At 44.0% G+C, this 23,818-nt stretch overlaps 1 protein-coding gene across 8 annotated transcripts in view; it reads left to right on the forward strand.

Annotated features, from left to right (window-relative positions):
• The window catches only part of NCAM1 (neural cell adhesion molecule 1), a 228,459-nt gene that overhangs the window by 181,887 nt on the left and 22,754 nt on the right, over positions 1-23,818 (forward strand). For all 8 annotated transcript variants that reach the window (XM_060268501.1, XM_060268495.1, XM_060268496.1 and 5 more), the window contains 2 exons: positions 18,166-18,290; positions 21,187-21,367. In XM_060268501.1, the coding sequence (XP_060124484.1) occupies positions 18,166-18,290; positions 21,187-21,367 (306 nt within the window). The remainder of the gene's footprint in view (positions 1-18,165; positions 18,291-21,186; positions 21,368-23,818) is intronic.

Genomic DNA, 23,818 nt, shown 5'->3' on the forward strand with positions numbered 1-23,818 from the left:
GTGGTCTTTACATATTAGGAAAGAAGAGGTGGGAGGGAGGCCGCTTGGCATGTCACACCAATCTTTAAAATGCACTGATTTGGGGTTTGGATCAGGACAAGTCTGCCTATTCACAAATGAGCACCATCTTAAAGCTTTTCTGAACTAAAATTGACATACCTTTTTAAAAACTATTTCAGTATGTAGTCACAGGGATACAGAACCTGTTGCTCAGACATCATTGAACTCCAGGTTCCAACATTCTTGACCAGCAGCCATGCTGGCTGGACTGATGTGAGCAGGAGTCCATCAATATCTGGAGGGCCATATGTCCCCCAACCCTGGTTTAAGATCTGTTGATTTCATTTCCCCTCAGGTTCTGATTTTTCTAGTCTTAAGTACCACTTTGGTTGGTTGGTTGGTTGGTTGGTTGGTTGGTTAATTAGTTATAAATCCCAATGAAAATTCACCAGCATTTTAGTGCATATTCCTACCAATATACATATTTTTGCAAGCAATTTCTTCTCATATGCATTTCTGCGCATTATTTTCACCAGCATACACATTTTTATGTGCACTTTCCCCTTGACACATTTTGGGATTGATAACTGCACCCCAAAAATCAGAGAAGGGTAAATTTTGCAGGATAGCTACATTTCTGTTTGCATATAGTTTGGGGTGTGTGTGTGTGAATTGGGTACAGGTATCCATTAAATGTACATGAAACTGAGTTACTCCCTCATTACTACTCTGATATATTTCATTAGGCACCACTGGACAAACATGTATTCACAAGACTTCATTTTCTTACTGCCCTCATTTCAAAAGGGACTTAGGACAATTTTCAACTTCAGAATTTTTTTTAGGCACTTTTTGCCATTCCTGTCCCAACAAAATGGTGTTGGACTAAAGACAAAGACGATATTCTTCCAGGAATGATTTCTTTATTTGGAGTGGAGTGGAGAGGGGAAATAAGTCCTCAAACTCAAGGCTTTCCACACCTCTGCTTGACCTGCTAATGTTTACTGCTGAATCAGAACAAATGTAAATAAAAATTAAAAAATCCTTCCAGTAGCACCTTAGAGACCAACCAAGTTTGTCATAGGTATGAGCTTTCGTGTGCATGCACACTTCTTCAGATACCAGTGGTAGACCTGTTGATGACTGTTGATGACTGTTAACGACTGCAATTGGTCCTGCAGGAAAAAGCAAAGGCTGAGGTGCTAAAGAAAGATTGATCATGTATAATGAGATAAGAATCCTATGTCTCTGTTCATACCAGGTGTCTCCATGGTTTTAAGCACACATGGTTCGTGCATGCACACGAAAGCTCATACCTATGACAAACTTGGTTGGTCTCTAAGGTGCTACCGGAAGGATTTTTTATTTTTATTTTGACTGCATCAGACCAACACGGCTACCTACCTATAACTAGTAAAATGTAAATAAGTTTTTCTGCCCAATGACGCTTGTTCCAATTCAGTGATAAACAGCAGGTTTTCCTGGTGAAAGTGGTGGGACAAACAAAAAACTGCTTGGACTCATGCCTGGAAAGCACAGAGCAAGCAGACCCCCAGACCCAGGCTTTCTAGGGACAGGAGGAAGTGCGGAAGAGCCCTTAATCTTTGTTCAGTCAGTGATCTTATCTCTTCACGTTTACCACTGTGTGAGCCCAAAGGTATGAAAAAGGGTATTTAGATCCACAAATAAACTTTAAAAAAAGTTAATGGAATCTATTAGTAACTGCTTGCATGCTTGTTGAACAAATTTTGGGGGGGAAAGTTACCACCAACAGTTAAAGAATGGTTAACAAAAACGTGGAAGGGTAACCACCATGTATAGACTTCTGGAATTGATTAGAGTAAAAGAAGCCAGAGAAGAAAGAAAAATACCTGCTTATTGAATTTTTGTAGTATAAATTTAACTTAATTATGGAGTAATACAATAGTTTTTTATGTGGTGAAATATTAAGTGTCATATATATTTATTATATGTAGGTATCTGCAATTTATGTCATTATTGTGATAATAAATTGCAGATTTAACAAAGTTTGGGCAGGAAGGAAAGAATGCAGATCCCTAAAAGGAAGGGGGGGGAGGAAATTGATTCATTTATTGCTGGGGCATTGTAATGGATGAATGAAGTGCTTGTGTTTACCAGTATAAAGCACCTTTTTACCTTATAAAGCCACTGCAGAGGTTCTGTGCTTGAGTGGCTGAGGTATAAAGAATTTAAAAATAAAACAATAATTTAGTAAACTTCTTTTGTTAAAGGGTGTCTCATCTCAACTGTCACCCTATATGCTGGCCGGTTGAAACTTGAGAATTATATCAGCAAGCTCCCTACTGGCTCCCCAGATCGCCTGATCTGCCTGGGTTAAAATCTCAACATTCTTGACATTATCAGGCTGGGATTGTGGAACGGTCTTTCCATGCTGGTGTCATGTGTTGATGGTAGTCCATTCCCATCACCAGTCTAGCCACAGCATTCTGCACCAGCTGAGCCTTCCTGTCTAGACCAAGGGGCAGCCCCAAATAGAGGGCATTGCAGTAATCCAGTCCTGACATTACCAGTGCATGGACTACTGTGGTCAGCTTGTCCTTATCCAAACCACCTGTGCCTCAAGTTGAAGAGGGTTTCAGGAGTCAATCCAAACTACGTACCTGCTCCTTCAAAGAAAGTTGAGTGCTATTCAGGGCAAGCAGCTTGTTCATCTTCCAGATCAAGGAATGATCAACCCACAAAGCCTCTGTCCTCCTAGGATTCTGGTGAGGTTCATTGGTCCACATCCAGACATTGGATCACTGAAGGTAGCTTGCCCCAGAACTCCCAATGACCATTCAAGATGGCTTGTTATAGATGTTGAGTAGCACTAATAGCGCCCTGCAGGATCCCATAACATACTTGCCATGAGCCTGAAGATCCCTGGTTGTGATCTCGTAATGATCCCTGGTTGTGATCCTGCAAGTAAGAATGGAATTACTGTAGCACAGTGTCCCCGGTGCCCATCCCACAGAGCCAGTCCAGCCAGATACCATGGTCAATGATATTGAAAACCACAGAGAAGTCTCTGTCCTGGTAAAGGTCATCCAGCAGAGTGGCCTGAACCCATATAGAAATTCCCATTTGACCTCCGTCTGAGATGTAATCAAAGCACATTGGATACTCGCCATTCTGCTGAGTGCAATTTTCAATACTAGCCCAAGATATTTTGGCACCTCAGATTTAAAACTCTGGTGTCTAAAGCCTGAGGAGTTGAAGCCCCTTGAAATATAAGGATCCCATGAGCTGCTAGCTGAAGGGGCCACCCCTTGCAGTAGAAGCAGCCTTGACCAGTTCAAAAAGTATTGCTAGATGAAAGAGAGAGAGAAAGAAAGGAAAGGGTGAGGGCCTTTTTCAAGGTAATCCTTGTGGGCCTTCTACAATTTGCTTGAACTTGTGTGACTTTTTTTTCCCTTTAGCAGTTCATTGCTCTGTCCCAGCTTCTGCCAACCTAGCAGTTCGAAAGAATACCAGTGCAAGTAGATAAATAGGTACTGCTGCAGCGGGAAGGTAAACAGCGTTTCCCTGCGCTCTGGCACTCGTCACGGTCCTCCATGTGCCAGAAGCGGTTTAGTCATGCTGGCCACATGACCTGGAGAGCTGTCTGTGGACAAACATCGGCTCTCTTGGCCTGAGAGCGAGATGAGCACCACAACCCCATAGTCACCTTTGACTGGACTTAACCATCCAGGGGTCCTTTGCCTTTGCCTTTTTACCTTTACTATTTCACAGAGAACAAAAAGCAAAGAAGTGATGGATTATAGATAATACCAAATCTCTATGAAGGCACACGGCTTCTCATCTTGAGTAGCATTGTGTAATGCCCTGTTGAGTGAGAAGACATCAAACAGCTTCTCTGTTTTCTACATTTCCATTTCCATCAAACCTGTTTAAACACAGTGCTTGTGTTACAAAAGCTCCATTAAAATGGAGCACAAGTAGGATTGGTGTTTGTTTTTAAACATCTGCCCTATTAACATCACCTTTTTGACAGCCCTTTAGATATTTGAAGATGGCTATCATGTCTCCTCTCATTCTCCCCTTATCCAGGCTAAACAAACTAGTTCCTGCATCCATTCTTCATAATGCTTGGTTTCCAGATCCCTGATCATCTTGGCTGTCCTTCTTTTGCACATGTTCCAGCTTCTCAATATCCTTCTTAAATTGTGTCCGGAACTGGACACAGTACTCCAGGTGTGGTCTGATCAAGGCAGAATAGAGCAGTACTATTATTTCCTTTGACCTGCACACTACACTTCTGTTGATGCAGCTTAGAATAGCATTAACTTTTTTGCTGCTGCACCACACTGTTGACTCACGTTATGCCTGTGGTCTACTAAGACCCCTAGATCCTTTTCACATGTTCTGCTGGTAAGCCAGGTGTCCCACACCTTATATTTATGCAGCTGGTTATTGCTGCCTAAGTGTCGAATCTTATATTTGTCCCTGTTGAAATCCTTTTTGTTAGCTTGTCCCCAGTTCTCCAATCAGTTAAGGTCATATTGAATCCCAATTCTGTCTTCTGTGGAATCAGCTACCCCTCCCAGTTTGGTGTCATCTGCAATTTGAATGAGAATCCCTCAATTTCTTCATCCAAGTTGTTTATCAAGATGTTGAACTACAACGGGCCCAGGACAGAACCCCATGGCTCCCCACACGTCACAAGGAACCATTAGTGAGCACCTTGGAGAGCTTCTGCTAGTCAGTGTCGAGTGACAATACTGACCTAGGTGGACCTATGATCTCACAGCTTCCTCTGTTCCTCTCATGTTCCAGTGTGTGGCTATGGGAGAAAGCAATTCAGTGTATAACTTTCTGTTGCTTGCCCCAATTCAGAGTCATGCTATACATCTGAAACAATAAGCATTAACATGATAGAGAGGGGGGCATGGGCGTAGCCAGGATTTTTGTTTGGGGGGTGTAGGACTTTTGTTAGGGGGATAAGAACCAACATGATAGGTCAGTTAGTTGAGTATTTCTATTATTTTACTTGATGGGGGAGGCAGCAGCTGCCTCTCCCTGACCCCCCAACCCCGGCTATGCCCATGGAGAGAGGAAATATAAGCCAAATTCATCACAGTGCCCAAGAACTCAGGCAGCTGTTTCACTACACAGCTGGCTTGCAAATCAGCCAGGATATTCAGCTTGCACAACAAATGCACTCCAGATCTTTTGGTTGCCATGTGATCTGAACTGACTAGTGAGCTTGCTCATGGGGTGAAATGGTAATGTGACACACACACACACACACACACACACACACACACACACACACACACCCTTCAGGGTTTTGTTCAACCCCCTCAGACACTTCCTGTGTTAATTTGGGTGTTTCAGCTGGTCCTCGGCCAGCTTGTGCTGCAGACATGGACCTCATCTGAGCATGTGGTGTTTCTAAGCAACCTGTATTCATCTTACTCTTCCTACCTGGCTGTATCCACGGCAGCACTCCTCAGACAAAGACTAATTTAATTGTGTTTTCTCTCTCTCCTCACCAAAAGATGTGTAGCTGGGTTTGTTTGTTTGCTTGTTTTGCTTTTCTGTCCCTACAGGGAGGAGATTTCATCGAAAGGAGACAGCAAGTTCCATTTGCAATAAATCCAAGAAGCTAACTTTTCTTTCCACAGTCTTCCTTCATGTGGGCGAGCTGTTTCTAAATAACACTTACTTTTCCCTCCTTTCTGTTTTGCATTCCTCCTTAGTGGTGTTAAGGATGCCAGTTTGATTTCTATGAGAAAGGTTTCTCTTGTCTCAAAATATATATACAGTGGTGCCTCGCTTAACGAATGCCCTGCTTAACGAAATTTCCGCTTAACGAAAGGATTTTTTGAGTGGAGCTTGCCTCGCTAGGCGAATGCGTTTTATGAAAAATTCGTCTAGCGAATTGCGGTTTCCCATAAGAATGCATTGAAATTCAATTAATGCGTTCCTATGGCAAAAAAAAAATCAAAAAAAATTCAATGCATTCCTATGGGATTCGCTAGACGAATTTTTCGCTATAAGAAAAGACCCGTGGAACGAATTAATTTCGTGTAGCGAGGCACCACTGTATTTTGTTTCCCTTCTTGGCTTGAGTATTAATTAATATGCAACCCCCAGTGTTGCCTAACAAACCAAATCTCTTGCTGTAGTAACTCAGTGTTTTCTCCTGTTTAATAATAATCTTGTGTTTGCAGGTTGGTGGGGTTTTTTGTTTTGTTTTTTGTTTTACTGTCTTCCCCAGTGTTTCAGTGGAGTGGCTAATTTAATTTTGTTTAGACTTTAATTTAATCTATGAATGTTGTTGATTCTTTTTGCCCATTGTTTACATCATTTTTTAAAATTTTTTTGTATTTTTCATGTGACCTCCTCCACTTTCCTTTCAACCAAATCATGTGCGTGCGTATCATGTGACTTTGTCATGTGGCTTGCATGGTGCTGCTGATGTCGTCCACGCTGGTGAACAGAAGGTAAAAATTAAAACAACAACAAAACACAGCTTTGTTCTGATTGGTTGACAAGTTCTGCACAGGACAATATATATACATATATATATATTTATGTATATCCAAAAATACACTACCCGCTCAGGAACTTCTAAATTTCCATTACTCAGAAATTTTCTTCTATAACCTTTTATTATTTTTACAGCTTTGTTCAACACCTTCTATCTGCATGCAACTAAAGTCCATCATGCCGTCCTTTTACTGAGCTGGCAAGATAGCACAGCAGTCAGAAAGCTGGGCTGAATCATTTGCTTCCATTGATGCAAAGAGCCTATTTTGCATGTGACCTTTTTAGTGCACTGCTAAGCTTTATTTTATTAATTCAATTTATATACTGCCCTTTATTCTAAGATCCCAGAGTAGTGCACAACATTACGAACATAATTTACACACAAAATTTTAAAAAAGCAGAATACACAAAATACAGCATAAGAATAGAATAATCATAATAACAGTCTACCCACCACCCAACCCGCATTTAACAGGTCATAATGGCCAAAGGCCTGAGTAAAGAGGAATGTTTTTGCCTGGTGCCTCTACTGGGATACCAAGGAACATAGCTTTGATGTAGATAGGATTGTACTTAAGGCTGCCACTTTGCATAATTGCCGCTACCACATAAATCTCCCTCTCGTGTGGGAGACCTTGGGCACGCAGTTACACTCCCCTGAGTTGCTGCATTGATTCAAAGCCTCCAGTCAGTTCCACAGAGTAGATCTAGGCATTGTGCTTCAAAACTGCAACCCGGGTCATTTTTACCTTCTTCCCTCATTATGCTTAAGCAGAGCATGACATAATATGGAGAGAAGGGAGACTGCAGACCAGGGGTCCCCAGACTTTCTGCGCGGCGGGCCGGTGCCCGCCGCGCCGACCGCGCGGTGGGCCGGAGGGCAGGGGAGTGCGCGCGCAGCAGGCCGGAGGGCGGGGGAGTGCGCGCCCGTGCGCATGCGCACACGCACACGGGCGGGAAAAAATCGCCAAAAATCGCTTGTGCGCATGCGTATGGGCCTCCCCCGACCCGGAAGTGCACCAGAAATGACCTCTTCCGGGTCGGGAGAGGCCCATACGCATGCGCACAAAGGATTTTCGGCGATTTTTTGCCGATTTTTTAGATCGTCGCTGCGCCGCGCGCCGTGAGAGCGGGCGGCGGCAGCGGGCGGCGGGAGTCGTCGCGGGCCGGATTGGAAGGCCGATTGGGCCGCATCCGGCCCGGGGGCCGTAGTTTGGGGACCCCTGCTGCAGACCGACATGTCTGACAGGGCGGTCAGCTTCCCTGTGTTGAGTAAGCATCATCTCTAGTGCTGGCCACACATCCAAGGGTCTTGGATGTGACCATAGGATTCAGTTGTTCATAATTTTCCTCCTAAGAGCACCTTACTCAATTAGCATAAATAAGAAGACAGAGGGGGGGAAAACTACTTAGAAATTCATTCCCATTGTGGAAATAATTCAGAGGATGATCGTGTATGTGTGTGTATTGTTTATCTGTGTGCACATACACACACATGCATATAGGCAAAACCAAGCAGCAAGCTTTTTGCCTGGCATGTAATAATCCATGCAGTAGGAATAACGCTACGCATCTTATGGGCTCCACTTGCTTCTCTACTAATTGAGCATATTTTGCAAGTCAGGGAGGCACTTTCACACCAGTACTAAAGCCATATTGAAGATACACCTAGAGGTTTCCTTCATAATCTGGAAGCAGATGATTTGGCCCTTGCGACATAAGGAAATATGTTTACTTTCCGTCCACTGTAAGAGCCGATGGCAGCAACAAAGGAATGGATTTCCTAGAGCGATTCTTGCAACCTCACTTTTAACACTCCATGTGCACCATTCAAGGAGAGAGGAACAACCCCTGCATTTTTGCTTCCCAAGAGATAGATCATTTGGAAAACCCACCAAAGAGTTGAGCATTCCACCTTGTTTGACTCTCATGTTTTGGATTTTCCCTCCCCTTTACTGTGGGAAGCATTTAGGCAGGGGTAAGCCAGGAAAACTAACCCCAGTAACCTATCAGATGTTGCATGCATGGAGACAAGTCACTGGCCCTTTCTCCCTCTCCTTCCACAGATGTTTGGGCGACATCCACATGGAACTAACATCTAGCCATCTTGATTTTGCACAACCTTTCACCCCCCCACACACCTGTGTCATTTATTTGTGACTTAACTTTAACCCACTCCCCCTTTCTTTTTCTTTTCCCACCTCATGTATCTCTCCACTTGTGATGGGCACCAGTAATGGTTAGAAACTGTGGCAAACATTTTTGTCACAATTTTTCACCCATTTTACACAGTGGCCAAGGGAAAGAATTGGTGAAGTTGGGTGGCAAGAGATGAGGAGGGGGAAGGATGTTCCTGTTCAGTGGAGATGGCCAAGGCTGCATGAACTATCTACCAGGTTGGAGAAGGCTGATTTTATGGAGGAGTCCTTCCACTTTTACTTAACTGAAGTAAGGAGGCAATTGATTTTACTGCCAAAATCCCACCACCACCACCCTTTTGGGGGTATGTTTTTGTCTGAAGAAGAGAAGGTTAAAGAAGGCATGGAAGTTGAAGCAGACTTATTTTCTGTTGCTCCAGAAGACATGACTAGAATGAGTGTGTGGAGATTGCAAGGAGACAGATTTCAGCTATGTGTTATAAGGAAGTTCCTACTTGACAATGACAAACTGCCTCTGGAGGTTTGCTGGAGATACTCAATTAAGCACAGGCTGGATGACCACTTCTCATGAGCACTTTTAAGTTGCGTCCAGTCTTGCTGATCCTGCCTTGAGCTTTGAGGTTGGACTCGCCAAGGTTCAAAGTCCCAAATTTAATGATTCTGATCATCTGTTTTTACCACTCTCCCTCCAAAGATCTTAGGTTGGAGTGCAGAGTCCATTCTTCCCCCCTTTTTATTCTCATAACAACCATGTGAATTAGATTGGACTTAGAAGTAGTGACTGGCCCAAAGAGGGCACTGGAACCCAGAGATCCCCCTGATTTAAGTCCAACACTCTAATCACTACACCACTTAGTTTCCCCAAGTCCTTGCTCTAAAAAATGGTTTGTCTTTTCCTGCAGTCTTTTAGGATTTCCTTTGAAGTTTAAAGCCAGTATCCACCTCTGGCAGTTTTGACAAGGCAGCCATGTAGGCGGAGGAAATCTGGATCAGCTGTGCCACATTTTATGCAGCAGCTGCTGTATTCATTGAGGTCACAGCTACAAATGTATTTGTTGAGGTCACAGCTACAAATGGTCTCCTATCCAGTTTCAGATAAAAGCAAATGATTAATCACCTGTCCTAATGTACCTAGCTGACTGCATGCCATTGCACAAGAAGAAGCCTTTTCACTTCAACCCTGAATATTCACTTAATTTTATTATCCTAAAGCATAGGAGACCCACAGCAATTTGTTTATTTATAAGATTGTCTATATACCACTTTTTGGTTCCCAGAAGAGGGTCCCCAAAGCAATTTACAGCAAAAAAACTGAAATATAATACTACCAGTTTTTAAAATATTAAATCCAAGAGCAGTATAGAACAACCACAGTTTGATTCGTTTGGGGGGGGGGTGGAAATAAAAGCTTCAAACCTAAAAGCTAGGTGGGAAAAATAACTTTCAAAATCTTGACAGCTCACCTAAAGTTGGAGGAAGAGGCCAACCAAATCTCTTTGGGTTAGAGTTCCCCAGCCTGTCTGAAACTATGAACAGAAGTACCTCACACCTTAAAAGTCTACTGCAGGACCCATTTGTGTTCCTAGAAGTTAACAGCCAACAGAATAAACTCTGAAGGCACTGTGTAAATGGGCTTCCCTTTACTCTCCCAGCTGTCATCTTGGCTTCCCACCTCCTTTCTCTTTTCAGTTTCATGCGCATGTTCTGAGCATGACCTTTTGTATGATCTTTTTAATAACCAGACTTCTTTTTCTCTTCAGCTAGTGGCACTTGAGAGTTATGCTAAGATTGTCGGTTGGTTCGGACAGAATATTCTTACTAAAGCTCAGCCAAACTTTTGAACTAATTAAAGCTTGGCCTAAATTGTGTGGGGGTGGGGGCAGCCTTTTTGGCCAAGCCCCTTTACTAATGTACTAAACATGTGAACTGTTATTTGTTTTTGCTGAGCATCATAGTACTAATCTACATGAGTGTTTATGCCTGGATAATTACCTTTTCCCCCCTTTTTACAGCTTGGTGATGTGATTAAGCCAAAAATTCTGGCCAAATTGTGTGCTTTGGGTTAAAAACAAGCATGGCATGGATATATTGATGCCTAAACATTTCCTGCCATGAATCCACCCTCACTCACATTTATTCCTACTCTGAAATGAGTGCAGCTCAGTTTTTTCACACTATTCACTTATAAGTGCTAGCTATATTGAGAGCATGTTCCAGCTGGGGACCGTAAGGTCCCTTCAGGGTAACAAATGGGCATGCATATATGACTAACAAAAAACATGTTCTCACTCACAATGTAAAATGGAATTATCCAAACTCATTTCATGCATTTATGCAGAAGTAAGTTCCACTGAGCTCTAGGACATGGATGGGGAACCTATCCACCCACACACCATGTTCTTGGACTTCCATTCTCATCAGCCCTACCCAACATGCCCAGTAGTAAGGTATGATGGGAGTTGCAGTTCTACAACATCTGAACTATAACTTCTGGGAGGCTGCAACCAGAGGGATGTGCTAGTGCAACAGGTGTGTCTGAAGAATGTGAGGTGTCCAAGCCAGCAAGCACTACCCACTACCCCCAGCAGAACCAGCTATAGCGTGAGAGAGCTGTTGAGTCAGGGGCCACTTGAGACCCCTGTGTCTTAAGGCAGAGGCAAGGGAGCCCATCAAGCCTAGGGTGCCCTCAGTCAGCCTGAGAGAGGATCTCTGCTGCTCTATATTGATGCCATTTATTCATTTTAGTATTTTAAAATTGTGAACCACTTTGGGTTCCGTGGCAGAAAGGCAGTAAATAAAGAATAAGCCAGAACGACCCACAGGTTCCCCATCTCTGCTGTAGATTGTAGCTGTGTCTGCATCCCTTGTTCAGAGCATGGGTATTGGGCGTGCAACTAGCTGGCGCAACCTCGCTCACATGTTTACTGAATGCTTGAGTGCTATTGTTTGAAGAAGATGGTTAATACACACATCAGTTCCAGATTTCAATGGGTCTGCTCCAAGCATAGCCAGGTCCAGGTTAAGCTTCGTGTTTCTAACCCCAAATGCACAATTTTAGGCTTTGAGCAGCCCACTGTGGTTTGCGAAACACAATTCTATAGAGAATGGGAGAGGCCTGCATTGTGTTTCTTTTGCATTATGATGATTCTGAGTTCGAGTGATGCTAATTTCAGTTCATTTAAAACTCCTTTGGCGGCACAAGGTCTGCCTGGGAGAAGGGCCCATATGTTTTGCATGCAGAGAAGGGTCCAGGTTCTGTCCCTGGAATGGATGGACTAATGTTCCAACTCATTCTAAGGCAGCTTCATCTGCTAATAAGCTTTGAGCAGTTTTCCAGAAAGAAGGGGCTTGTGATATGTTGTACAGAGCCCTTCTGGAATTAAAACAGCTGCAAAGAACACACGATCTTTTAGAAGATAATTTCATAGCCAAAACCACTGAGAGTGTATCCAGGCTTTTGAGATCTCTCTCGTAGACTTTCTCATAAAACCTTTTTGCAATAAATAGGCTACAGGGAAATGTCACCACAAGGCAAGTTACATTCTGGCAAATGTGCTGTGTGATGGCATAAAGGAGAAACTGGGTTGAGCAGATATGCTTGAGCTCTTATTTTGTAGTACAAACCTCACAAAGATGTGTTGCTGCTGCTGCTAGCAGTGGTGCTATAGAGCAAAGAGCTCTGAATCCCAGAACTCATGAGCATCGTTTGGAGACGACAGGAGCACATGACGAGTGATGCAAGTTTGGCCTCACTTCCAAGTGGTGGGCAAGCAATGCTACTACGTACTGAGCTTGCATCAGTGCCCAGATGGTTTCACAGCAGCTGCCACAGGTCAGCTGTGCACAAAACCAGTTTGGCACTAGCCTGTGCCATATTCATAATACGGGCAAGTGCCGTATTTACCCAGCTCCGCAACAGGAAATCCCTCCTTGTTTATGGCCTTTAGGGGACAGGAGAGTCATAATCGGCAAGGGCTGTGGGGGAAAGGTAATTATTTCACTATCATCTCAATGCTTTGACGACACCCAGGAGAGGTAACCTGGTACACTGCCTCCCCCCAGGCCTGTCAGAACTCATTTGTCCCCATTTAATTTGCGCTGCAGTTTAACTTCGTCTTCAAGCACTGTAACTGCTGAATTGCTTTGTGCTGTAATGGGATTTGCAAAACCTACAGCCTTCATTAGCAGCAGCAGCAGCAGTAGTAGTCAGAATAGTGTCTGGCCTAATTGACTATGGGGTTGGTGGCCAGCAAGGCAGTCAACACACTTTGTTCCTTTCAGTTAGAAAATTATTTTTTGAGGCAGAAATCTAAGGACACTTCAAGGGCCAGAAAACCCCAGTTCTTGATCGACAGATTTCAGAAAACAACTGCTCCACCTGATGATAGTTAGAATACTAGACATACACTGTGTATTAGGAAACCTCCGTGAAGTACGATTAGCACTCACAACTTGAGCAAGGTAGGCATGTCATCAGGCCACTGCTTGAAACAGGATGAAATCTAGGTGAAATCTTTCTATGAAGTCTACCATAGCTCTTCTTAATGTTCCAATGCAACAAGAGGTTTCTAGATGGTGCACTAATGTATCGTGAGCTCTATTTTAATTTTATGGAAGTATTTATGTACCACCCACCCACATTAAATATCAATGCCTCATGGCCATGGATTCGGCCTTCTTCCACACATGTAATGTAATTTCTGAAAGAGCCTCTTTGTGTCAATAGATCCTGCAGGGCAGAAACACAAGCTGGCAGATATGGTTCCGCCCACATGTAAAGTCCTTAAGCTAGTGGCTACCAGTCTTATCTTGTGGCAGTGAGTTCAAGAAGTGGGCTAGATATTTTGGCAAGCTGTCTGTAGGCATGGCCTGTGTAAAAAATGCCAATGGGGACCTCGAAGCCTTCCTGCGCAGCCTCCTTTGAAGTGAAGGGCTCTCCAGTCAGATTGTCCCCAAAGACTGGCATGGCAACATCTGTGCCGAGAAAGCCCAACCTATGAGTTTTGAAGTGACCCAGTACAAATTACACTTGGGGCCATGAATAATAAGAGGAACTAGGGAAAATGCATCACATAGTAATATTTTTTTTTGTTCATTTATTTTGACAGCGGTAATTTATTTCCCATTATTCCTGATAAGGCATCCTAATGGAATTGGAAATATATACAAGGCACACTTCACTAAAAGCACCAGAGCTTTAATCATACAAGACCTCACTGCTGCTCCTGCTCGTCAATCATTATCGGAATGAGGGGTGGGGAGAGCAGGGTGTTGTTTTTTTCACCTTTCTTTTTTTGAAGAATGCACACATGCACCCTGAGGGATGAATTAGGACACTTCCTAATCAAACCATTTTTGTTAGGTTATGCTCCAGAATGCATTAATGCTGGAGGAAATTTATCTTTCTTTCTCTCTCTCTCTCTCTCTCTCTCTCTCTCTCTCTCTCTCTCTGAAGACTTAAGCTGTCACTACAGAGTTAGGACTGATTTGGTGTTTGGCTAGTGAGAAATTAAACATGACATATAATAATAATAATAATAATAATAATAATAATAATAATAATTGTGCAGTTATAACCAGCAAAAGTGTCCCACCTCTCTGCTATAGATAGTCCTAAGGCATTTTGTGTTTATTAAAAAAGAAGAAGAAAAAGACACCTCGGCTCCACACTTGCCCTAAACAAGCAGCATCAGGGCTGCTGTGAAACTGATTTGTCAAATTTCTTTGTCAGGTGAAAGCCCATTAATGGACCTGCTGGATCAGACCAAACTTCAGTCTTCTCCAGTACTCACCAGTCTCATCTTGGTCCCTAGTATCTACCCCTAAATACGTTGCTGGGCCCTCACCTTGTGAATTTCTCTTAATCCTTTTTTAAGAGCCTGCACTATTGGCCACCACAGCATTCTGTCTCAATGAGTTTCATAGGTAGATTATAGTCTTGTAGATTAAGTTCTTCCACGTACTGACAGCTTCGTTGGCTGAGTGCTAGTATGCTGGTGGGGGGGGGGGCGGTTAGAGAGAAACATTTATTGGGCTACTTCTCCTTTCTATATTTCTCTTGGTTCTGCAGTGTAGTAGAAATGAAGTACTTCTCATTGTTGACGGTTCCCCAGAATTTCCCGAGTGCCCTTGTTTACTTTTTCTGCCATCAGCAAACCTGCATCTGAAAATGAAGCAGTCTCTCTATCCAAGGAGCCTTATGCTTTCTGCATTGCACTTGAGCAAAAACTGAGCAACAGCTTTGTTATAATTACACCAGTCAGGCCCCTTCTTACCCAGCCAGTAGAATTTTCTTCAGATTGAGGGCGAGGGAAGTTCTGTTCCCACATTCTGAATAGAATCAAAACGCTTCTTTTCCCTACCACTCCCTACCACTGAGAGTAGAAAAGGAAGTTCTGGGAAGTCTTGGTCTTCTCCCTTTGAATATGGAGGCTGTATTCAACTACCATGCCAAACTGGTCTCTACGGGATTATCCTTCATGAATTTGTCCTAAGCTTTCAAAGAAGGACTATTCAAATTAGTGGAGGATGTATCTGTTCTCAGCGGTTGGACCTTATTGTGGCATTGACTTAAATATGAGAATCTTGGAACTAACAGTAGGATATTGGCCATTGGGGCCAGATGCTTGGCAAGGCGTCCTGCAGTTGACAAAAGACATGATCCACCTTAAAGGTTTTTATGTGTGAGCCATGTCAAAAGTAACTTCAAACCGGCCTGGATTTACACCCTAGTACTGTACCAGTTTGTTAACTAGTCTCTGGACCCTAATCTATAAAGAGTCTCTCGGTGAATTCTGAGATCCCAACAAAGGTTATTGAGGGCAAAGCCTTTGGTCCTGTTAAGCAGGTAAAGGATTAATTGTTCACCGCCTCCTGGGAAGCAGATCAATAACCACTACCCAAAAGAAAGCAGCCTATTCACTCACCCTTCTGTTACTGTCATTTGCTCACTCAGTGGCTGTCACAAAATCCATGTCAGAGCAAGTTGCCTTCCAAAGAAGGGGGGAGCACAAATCAGTTCCCACGGAAAAGATGGATTGCGGGAGCCTCTTAGTCATTTATGGATTTCACCTTCCTCCCCCCCCCCCCCCCCGTGGCACAGTCAGCATGACAGGTGGCAAGAATGGCACTAAGGGGAAATGAGGGAGAAAGGGCACTGGAAGTAACCAGGGGGGGGGGTGCCTGTCATTTTCTCAGGCCGTTTGCCTCTTAATGGAAGCATGATTGATTTGTTGCTGCTGTAGTGCCCGTGCTCCCCAGAACATGGATATTTGAGTTAGGAAGGAAGGAAGAGCAAGGACATTTTAAAGGCAAAAAGATGATATAAGGCAATGCATGCCTTGTTATTGGCTTCCTTCTTTGCAAAAGCTGCAAATACTGGCATCACGTTTGTTTGGTACCAGGAGAGAAATGACCACCTTCCACTTTGAACCTTGTACATGGTACTTTGAGGCCCCCAGCCATCTGCTTGTTTGTTTTCAGAGGCAGTGGGGTTCCATGATTCATCCCAAACCTTGACTTAGGTACGTTAGGGATGCGCTGAGCACTCAGGAAATTCCCAGGCTTTAATCAAAACCCTGTTGCCTTGACAATCTTCTGACATCCCCTAATACACCTTAAGTTGAGGAAGGCATTTAGCAGCAACTCTAGAATAGAGAGCTCCATAGTCTCCTTCATTCTTTGACTTGGCCACACCCATGATGTAAGGGAAATGTTTTTGTATCATGGAGACCTTTCTCTTAATGCTTAATTGAAATGCCCCTCCAAAACTATAACCAGATTGAAGCTACCTTTTGATAATTTACTGTGTTTTGCCTTCTTATATTAATCTGAGAACAACTCTGCTGAATCAGGCCGAAGATCCATGTAGCCCAACAAATATTTGGAGTTGTCAGAATTTCATTGCCTGTGTGCTCACTTTTGTAGCCTTCATATAATCAAACTTATGGGATGTATCATTTTCCCCACATGTTATAATCAAGTCTAGTTTTATTACTTGTTGGTTGTGTAGAGGAGCCCATATTGTAATGCCAAAAGAAGACAACAGGCTGAAGGCTGTGTGTGTGTGTGTGTGTGTGTGTGTGTGTGTGTGTGTGTGTGTGTGTTTGTAAAGGCTCATCCAGAGTCCCATGGCTTCTAGGCATGGATCCAAGAGGTTTTTTTCTTTTGTCCCATCACTTTCCCTGGGAAAGCAGGCTGTTCACAGCTGAATTGGAGCAAACATCAATCAGCTTTTCTGTGGATTGGTGTTTGCTCTGATTTAGCGGTAAATAGTAAGTTTTCCCGGGGAAAGTGCCAGGTCAAAAAAAAAACCACCCCTCTCGAACCTGTGCCTAGAAGTCACAGACCAAACAGAATAAATTGTGGGGTGAAAGGGATTCAGGTAGGTAGCCGTGTTGGTCTGACTCAGTAGAAACAAATTAAAAAATTGTCCAGTAGCACCTTAGAGACCAACTAAGTTTGTTCTGGGTATAAGCCATAGCTGCCAAGTTATCCCTTTTTTACAGGGATTTTCCCTTATGCTGAATAGGCTTCCTCGCGAGAAAAGGGAAAACTTGGCAGCTATGGTATAAGCTTTGGTGTGCATGCACACTTCTTCAGATACAACACTTCCTCAGATGAGAGGGAGGGAGAGCATGACTGTTAAGAACATGGCAGATAACAAGTCTTGGTTGGATCAGATAGCTCTGTTCCTTCTTGTTAGTTCTAATGAGTAAGCAGCTGTGGGCAAGAAGCAATCCAGGAGAGTCAGTCGAGGAGAGAGAATTTGCAGTAGGAATGGGGAGACTTTGGTTCATTCGCATTTAAAAGCCAACCTACCTAATATGACCTTCCCAAAACAACATGAAAAGCAATGCACAGGCATCCTTCAAAATTTTCACATCTTCAAATTTTGCAATGCACTTCTCCAGCCAAGTAATGTGTACAAAATGTATATACTAGGGTAAAGGGTGCGTAATAATGCATATATTAGTGAACATAGCATTTATAATGCATTATATTAGGGGGAACTGTTGTAAAATGTATATTCAGCAAAATTGCATAAAATGTGTATATTAGAAATTTGCACTAAAATGCTGTTGAACTTTCATGAGGCCTTTGTTGTTGTTGATGGTTGAGTAGGCCAATTGGAGTGCTAAATGATCTGCCCACCATGGCGGCTAGATAAAAAGGACTGTTCTGCAGCTACCTAACTGCTTGCGACTGCCTTCCAAAGGAGTCAAAGAATCTGGGATAAGTTCCCCATAGGTTCTAAATCTATATAGAATCCTCCTTGAAAGAATTTAAGCATGTTAGTACTTAGTAGTTTGGCATTATGCATTCTGAATCTGCAATTCCTCCCAGAAGGAACACAATAAATGTGTGCTGTAAAGCTGCAACCATTTTGAATCTCATGCTTGTGGGATTTCATTTATGCTTTCAGTAGTTAGTTGAGCCAATCATTTATCCTTGACAGGATGTTAAATGTGAAATGTACCATTTTTTGCAGGTGAGCCCAGCGCACCCAAGCTGGAAGGCCAGATGGGAGAAGATGGAAACTCCTTTAAAGTGAATCTCATCAAGCAAGATGATGGAGGCTCCCCCATTCGGCACTATCTCATCAAATACAGAGTTGTAAGTAAGACACTGGCATCTGGGCAAGCCCTGCGTAGTGTTTTATGAATTGTTTCCTGGGCTGTCAAGTGATTAAAAACATTTTTCATTCACTATGACTTCAGTCAATCTAAATTTGTATAAGTTTGCATATCATTCTGAAGCAGCCTTTTGCTTTTAGATGACACACACATATGTCTTAGCAGGCACTTGCTACCTGCAGTCTTTAGAAATACTTGTGTTAAAAACAGCATTGTTTTAGAACAAAAATCTTGCTTCTAAGCTAATCCATCTTTATTCAATTAAAAGTTATTTCCTTGGTTCCTTGGTTCTTCAGACCCAAGGCCTAGCCAACATGGTGTCTTCCAGATGTTGTGGACTACAAATCCCATCAGCCTCAGCAAATGTGGCCAGTCTTCTGGGATGATTGGAGCTATAGCTCTCTCCATTTTGGGGGCCCGGGCACCAATTTGGCTACCTCTAACAGCTTGGGGCCATGTTATTTGAAGGGTTGCTTTACCCCAGGCATCCCCAAACTGTGGCCCTCCAGATGTTTTGGCATAGAACTCCCATGATCCCTAGTTAACAAGACCAGTAGTCAGGGATGATGGGAATTGTAGTCTAAAACATCTGGAGGGCTGAAGTTTTTGGATGCCTGCGTTACCCCAAATGTGCCTAATCGACTGCTTTGATCTGGGGAACTACTTGCACTTCTACAAGGACCATATAATGTCCATTTGGATTCTTTGGGGAGTTGACCTTTCAGTGTAGCAGCACCTATGCTTTGGAATTCCCTGCTTATTAACTTTAAGCAGGCACCCTCACTATACTATTGCATATGCCTGCTAAAAACTGTTTCATTTCAACATGCCTACCCAGGCATATAATTCAGTTACACACGCTTGTTTTTAACATTTTGCTAATTATCTCTGTATGTTATTCATAATTTTATGTTATTTTATATTTTAGAGGGTTGTTTATTAGGTGTTTTATAAGAGGAAGTAGCCAAAGCTTTCTGTTGCTGTCATGGCATCACAGGAGTGACAGTAATCACACAGCTCGAAGCTGGGGTTAACTCTTTATTAGCAGAAACACGATCTCTGAAGACTTGGTTGAGTGTTAATATCTAATGAACACAGCAGCTTATTCCCGGTGGTCTTACTCTGTGAAACTCAGTTGCCAAAACTGAACGTCTGCACCTCCTCACAGCTGTCTGTCACTTCCTCTGCAGGGCTTTCACCAAGCACTCAGACACTGAACCTGCGTGCAGCCAACCTCTCCTCCACCCTTTTCATGCCTCTTCTAGTTCTGGGAGATAAACAGGGAAGGGAGCTCTGCACCAGCCCTTACTCGTCTCTATCTCTTAGCCCAGGCACAGGCAAACTTGGCCCTCCAGATGTTTTGGGACTACAACTCCCATCATCCCTAGCTAACAGGACCAGTGGTCAGGGGTGATGGAAATTGTAGTCTCAAAACATCTGGAGGGCCAAGTTTGCCTATGCCTGTCTTAGGCTCTCTCCTACCACCCTCCTGCTTCAGTTTCTGCCTCTGATTCTGGACTTCTCTCTGCCACCAGCTCTCAGCTCACTATGCCCTGTTACCTGTTCCCAGTCTTCTCCCTCTGACCACTCATTGTTGTCTCACCCCAGGCTCTGAGCCTTCTTCCCTTGGTGGTTCCCCAGCTGGTTCCTCCCATTATACCTCTATGTCCAACCAGCCCACGACATAAACAGGTTGTTGGTATGTGTTGTACAACTCTGTTTACAGTCAAATGTATTTTTCTATGTGGTGGGGAAGAGGCAGGATGACCAGGCCTGATCCCTGCACCAGCTGCAGTATAACAAAGCAATCGGGTCCAGGTCAAGCCTGATACAGTCGCCTGCCAGCAGTGAGACTGGCTTTGGATCCAGCAGAACCTCAGCCAGGCTCAACCCCACCTCCTCCCCAGCTTGGGATCATTTTGGATCTTTCTGCTGGCAAGCATGCCACCGTTGCACTTCAGTGAGTGCAGCGACAGGGGCGTAGGAAGATAGGGGCGGAGGGGGGGCGTCCCGAGCTGCGGGCTGCAAGGCGGGCCGTCGTGGGCGCCCGCCCCAAAATGTGCACCCAGCCCCCAGAATGCATGCCACACCCCTCTGTAGCCTCCTTGACTGCCAGTGGTTCATGATACGTGGGATGGGGAGATGTCTCCCCATTTTCCTGTGCTTACAGGAGAACCCTGCCAAGAACATTGTGGGTTTTCAGAAATTATAGCTACCCGAGGGGGCTGTAGAATGCAGGACCCCCCCCCCCAGAGCAGTGACTTATACACTGAAGGAATGGGGACCCACAAAACTCCTCTGCGAAAATTTCAGCACAATTTTATTTCCCCTTTTGTGACCTTTAGACATAATTTCTTTTCTCGTTATTTGATGGAAAGTAGTAAAAAGACCCTCTCCCTGCTAAAAAAGACAGAATCGTTTTTCAGCCAGTCAGAAGCTATAAGGCAGAGAGGCTCCTAGGCTCCTTTAATTCCTACCACTTGTGTGCCAAAGGCATTACTTAAGGGCAGAGAGGAGATGAGGAGAGAAACCATTTGTCTGGATCTAGATGCACTGGTGGAGGAAGAGGAGTGCGGGGGGAGCACACCGCCCCCGGCAGCGTGATCCCATCATGGCTGCTCCCTCGCCCACACTGGGCACCACACCCCTGCAGGTGGCGTGCCCCGCCCCCAGGATGCGCACCACGCCCCTGGGACGCGCACTAGCCCCACCTCCGCCTTCTCTCCGCCCCCCGATGCCGGAGCATGAAATTCCACCACTGTCTAGATGTCCTTGCATGTTCAGAAATCATAGCCTTGTCTAAACAGCAACTCACTGCTAAACTGCTCTCCCTGCCTTTTCTATCCATTCCCCCAACCCACGCTGCATTTCTGCAGAAGCATTCCGCTGAATGGAAACCTGAGATGCGTCTTCCTTCAAGCAGCGACCATGTCATACTCAAGGCTCTGGACTGGAACGCTGAATACGAGGTCTTCGTGATTGCGGAGAACCAGCAAGGGAAATCCAAGCCTGCGCATTATGCCTTCAGGACTTCAGCGCAGCCGACCATCATCCCAGGTATGGCAGCAACCAGCTTCCCGCCATTGTTTTCTGCTTGGAATTAATGCAACAGCGCCACATCCTTTAATGTGCTTGAGTTTTTAAAAAACCAAAACACACCAAAAATCCTCAGCAACTTGCTTGCTTACAGCCATTCTCATAACCGGTTACCCATCTAAAGCTTTATTACTCAGCCCTGGACATACCAAACACAATAGGTCGATCCATAGTACAGTCCAACTGGATTAACCCTTTACCCTGCCTGCCCAGTCCATGAAGTGGTTGTTCTTTTTAACTCATGGCACTCAGGTGGGAATCTTCAAACCCATAATCAAGGCAAAGGGCAAAATCCAGGTCCTGTGCCATTGTTTCTGGCGATGTACTTCTCCTTTCCTCCAATGGCCAGTGCTGTGAAGCAGGGCTGGGGGACTTGTAAACCTTCAGATGTTTCTGGGCTACAACACCCATGATCCATGCCCACTAGCCATGCTGGCTAAGTCTGATGGAAGCTGGAGTTGCAGCTAAATGGGGAGGACCAACATCAGCAGCAGGGAGCATTGACTGTCGTTCAAATGTACCTGTGGATTTTTCACCCCTTCATAACCACAGGAGCATCTCTGTGGCATTGAAGCTTAAGCAGATGAGATGCTCAAGAAGTGTGAGCTTTTCTCCTTAGTTCTCACATGCGATTTTTTTGCTTTATTTCCTATTGGCTATATCCCAAGATATATCAAGCTTAAAATTCAAAGAAAGTGTTCTAGCTTGATTTTTACCGCACAGAGGTATCACAAATGAGAAACCACAGAAGATCTGTAGCAAATAAGGCACTTCATGGTATTATTAAAAATCAAAAGCATAACCATATATCAAGCCAGTAATGCCTGGAGGAAAAGTTTGGAGCTTTGGAGGGGTGGTTAACCTGTGCCCCCTCCCCCAGATGTTACTGGATTATAACTCCTATCCTTTCCTATTGGCCATGCTAGTTGAGGCTGATGGAATCTTAACATTTCTAGAGTCACGGGTTAACAACCCCGGCTTAAAATGTCAACCACAGGCAAAACCAACCTTAGGGATTAGCAAAAACTCTGGCGACACTTGATATTAAGTACCATTGTGACCCTGAAATTGCTCACCTCTACAGAACTCTTGCTATTTTAGACCTTGAACAAATAGTGTCCCAAAAATAACTGTTTTGGCACATTGAGATATTGATTGCACAGGAAATGCAGAACGCCGAGTCCACGGGCAGAGCAGCTGCCTGAATGTTGGGCTATGAAATCATGTTGCAACATGCTGCTGTTATTTGGAAAGTGATGTAGTGAGCCGTGGACTCAGAGCGGAAGGAGGAAAATCACTCATTCACTTGCCACACACCTCTTAGCCTAAGCTTTCTATACTTGGTAATAAGGGGGGGGAAATTAAAATTCAAAATTTCTTGCCAAGGCAGCTTAGTCACACATTGTGCCAAGAAGAACTGAACCTCATGACGCAAATTAAGACCATGTTTATATTTGGCTTTGTTTGCTTAATCCATTTTGTGTTGGCTCATGAAGGTAACGGGCAAAAGAGGAAAACATTTTAGGAGCTAGAAATAGATTTATACTGGGCCTGACATATTTTTTTGGGGGGGGGGCAAAATCCTTCTGGAGGGGCTCATGTCTGCAGCAGGCAAGTGCAAGGGATGCTAGAATCACTGCAGTATCCCTTGAATTAAAATACTGTTGCTAGAAGCATGTCCCCAAGGAGGATTCCCCACCCACAAAAAAATCCCATTGTGCCTGGAATACATCTATATTTACTCTTTTTTGCCTATCAGTGGTGTTTCCCGCATTTTTGTGGTGTATTTTACTCATCAAGTTGATGAGCAACAATCTAGAGAGAAGGCTAAAGACCCCCCTGTTCATGGCAAGCCCTGGGCAATATTCCTGCCTCCATGCATATAGCTCCAGTTTTGGGTAAGGGTAATGGAGACACCTTGGAGAAGAAGGCTTTACTTGGGATTTGCGGTAATCTCTGCATTTTGCCTTTTCTCCTCTTACTTTCGGAAGGGTTGAGGTGGACACCTAATGTCATTTGCCAGCTAAAGATTACGCCTAACTAAGCAGGGACACTCAGTAACATACTAAACTGACTGATCTTCTCATTTGCCACGCCAGCATCTCTAATGTTCCACACCATCAACTCTTTGAAGGACAAATTTCATGGCCAGAGCTGTAACAAATTCTGGGGTAGGGCAGTGGTGGTGTTTGGTTCTCAAGCGCGTTTTCCAATTCAAATTTGTTTGCAAGAATTTGAATTTATATCTTCCTGGTTTGACTTCCCCTTTCCCACCCCAGCCCCCAAAACGTTCCAAATTATTGTTGGATCCAGATCACTAAAAAAGAAAAAAGGTATTTAAAAGGGAATTGAATTGGCTGGTTGAGATTTGGCATTCACGCCATAAAATTGAGTCACAGAACTGGCAGCCAA

This window comes from Zootoca vivipara, chromosome 15, assembly GCF_963506605.1.
Source record: "Zootoca vivipara chromosome 15, rZooViv1.1, whole genome shotgun sequence".
Taxonomy (NCBI): domain Eukaryota; kingdom Metazoa; phylum Chordata; class Lepidosauria; order Squamata; family Lacertidae; genus Zootoca; species Zootoca vivipara.